This window comes from Mandrillus leucophaeus, unplaced genomic scaffold (genome assembly GCF_000951045.1).
Source record: "Mandrillus leucophaeus isolate KB7577 unplaced genomic scaffold, Mleu.le_1.0 Scaffold533, whole genome shotgun sequence".
In the NCBI taxonomy this organism is placed as follows: domain Eukaryota; kingdom Metazoa; phylum Chordata; class Mammalia; order Primates; family Cercopithecidae; genus Mandrillus; species Mandrillus leucophaeus.
Window position 1 is genome coordinate 1,694,905 of NW_012105731.1, and position 2,436 is coordinate 1,697,340.

General features: G+C 51.9%; 1 protein-coding gene across 1 annotated transcript in view; it reads left to right on the forward strand.

Moving 5' to 3' along the window:
• The first annotated feature begins 292 nt into the window (after positions 1–292).
• GLB1L3 (galactosidase, beta 1-like 3) overlaps positions 293–2,436 on the forward strand; it is a 38,013-nt gene continuing 35,869 nt past the window's right edge. Inside the window, exons 1-2 of the mRNA XM_011997213.1 lie at positions 293–582; positions 781–993. Of these exons, the coding sequence (XP_011852603.1) occupies positions 293–582; positions 781–993 (503 nt within the window). The remainder of the gene's footprint in view (positions 583–780; positions 994–2,436) is intronic.

A 2,436-nucleotide genomic window follows, 5' to 3' on the forward strand; every position in this document is an offset into this window, starting at 1 on the left:
TGTGGCCAGCCAGGCGCCCCAGGCGTGCGCCGCGCCGAGCCGCGTCATTAAGCCCGCTCTCCGCAGCTTTCCTCTGCAGATCCCCTTGCTACCCCCACCCTGCGGAGGGGCTGTTCACCAGATGCCAGGAAATCAGGGCTGGGGACGCAGGCCGGGGGCTCCAGCGGCTGGACACCGTGTCCTTCCTGAACCTGGTGGTGGAGTGCGCCCGCCTCCACCTCTCCCAGACACCCACCCGCAGTGCCCAGCCCCGTCTCTAGGGTCTAGGACTGAACGTCTGTCCCCGGCCTCCATGCTGCGCTCTCCTGGCCCTGGGCCCGCCCAGAAGAGCCGCCTGTGTCGCGGGCCCCCTCCCTGGCTCCGGCCCCTAAAGCGCCCCCGGCACAGCTTCGCGGCCCCCGGCGCTTGGTGGGGCCAGCACCTTCCCCTTGTCACTGTTCTCCTTTCTCCTTCCAGCCCGCGCCTCTCCTGGAGGAGAATGGTGGGCGTCTTCTTCCTGCCGTTCATCTTACCAGCTTTCGCTCCTCGGTTTAAGCACGAAGAGAGCCTCATGCTTGGAACAGCGCATCCGCCCCAGCCCAGGTTTGCCTGAGAGCCGCATTCCCGGGGCGGGAGGGGAGCGACCTCACCTTTCTTGGAGAGAATCATGTCGCGATTGTGCACAGAACACGTCCTACCAACAAGAACTTCTGTTTTTCGCTAGGGTTTCAGCCGTCCCTCGAGCCCTCTCCCGAGTTCTCTCTCCCTTTCCGCTTTCTTTCCCTCGCCCGCCCCCTCCAGGTTTAACTGGTCTCATCTGACCCCTCTGGAGCTGAAGAATCGATCTGTGGGACTCGGAACTGCAAGCACAGGTCGGGGAAAGCCGCACTTCACGCTGGAGGGCCACAGGTTCCTCATCTGCGGGGGCTCCATCCACTATTTCCGGGTGCCCAGGGCGTACTGGAGGGACCGCCTGCTGAAGCTGAGGGCCTGTGGCTTCAATACCGTCACCACGTGAGTGCTGCCCTCACCTCCGGGATCTTGTTCCCCTACAAGCGCAGGGTAGCAAGAGCCTCCGATTCTGGGGGCCCAGCGTGAGGACTTACCTTCCGCGCAGTCGTTTCCAGCACATACATTTTATGCTTAAGCGTCCAGCTGTCACTTACGTCTCATGCTGAGCTTGCTCTGTGATCCAAAACTTGGATAGGGGTTCGTGGGAGAATCTCAGGGGAGAAGGTTATTTCCTCAGGAATCTGTCTGTCTAGTGAAGGAACACCAGGAGCCCTTGGGAGCACTCAGTTTAATGACAGAAGCTTAAGGCACACTTACAGATAAATATGTACTTACAGATACATGCTTTTTTTTTTTTTTTTTTTTTGAGACAGGGTCTCGCTCTGTTTGTTGCTGGGGCTGGAGTGCAGTGGCCCGATCTCAGCTCAGGGCAGCTTCTACTTCTCTGGCTCAGGTGATGCTCCTGCCTCAGCCTCCTGAATAGCTGGGGCCACAGGTGCATGCCACCACACCAGGCTAGTTTTTTGAATTGTTTGTAGAGATGGAGTTTCGCCTTGTTGCCTGGACTGGTCTCAAACTCCTGGACTCAAGCAATTCACCCTTTAAAAGGAAACACCATGGTTGTCCTCATACCTGTATACAACTGACCAGCCACCCTGTATGACCATAGGAATGCAAAACTGCTCCAGAATGAGAGGCCCCGTCCTCCTGAGGGCCTGCCTCCACCATCTTGTGGCAAGCTTACCATCACCCTCACTGTAAAGGAGAAGATGCTTAGAGGGCCCTGTGCCTTATTGCAGAGCTGGTATTGAAGGGTGAATTTGAAGCTGAGAGGCAGTAAATTGACAACTGGTTCATTTAAAATGCAAAGAATTTAATCAGAAATAATCGTTGAGTTTTATTGAGAGCTGCTACTGCATCTCTTGGGGGGACAATGTGGTTTTTCTTCACCCTTCTTTTGAATTGCTGAATTACATCAACAATTTTTCTGATAGTCAAGCAGCCATATGGTTCTGGTATAAACTGCTTGGCTCTGAGAGATGCACACATTACATACACACAGATTGCTAGACTTTATTTGCTAGTGTTTTATTTCAAATGTGTTTATGATTATAAGCAAAACTCATTTAAAATTTTATTTTGTTAGTATTCTTGTCCAGTTTTGAATCAATCTTATAATAAGCTCATAAAGTGAGTAAATCTTCTTTTCTTAGTTATTGAAAATATTTTGCACAAGAATTATCTTTACCCTGAAAGTTTTTTAAGATTCACCTGTAAACTCTGTGACTACTATCTTTCGTGGTTTGTGAGATGAAGGATTTTGGGACAACATAGCTCTTTGAATGGTTATTAACTCACGTCCTCTATTTCTTCTTGAATACATCCTGCTTTCTCCCTTCCTTCCTTCCTTCCTTCCTTCCTTCCTTCCTTCCTTCCTTCCTTCCT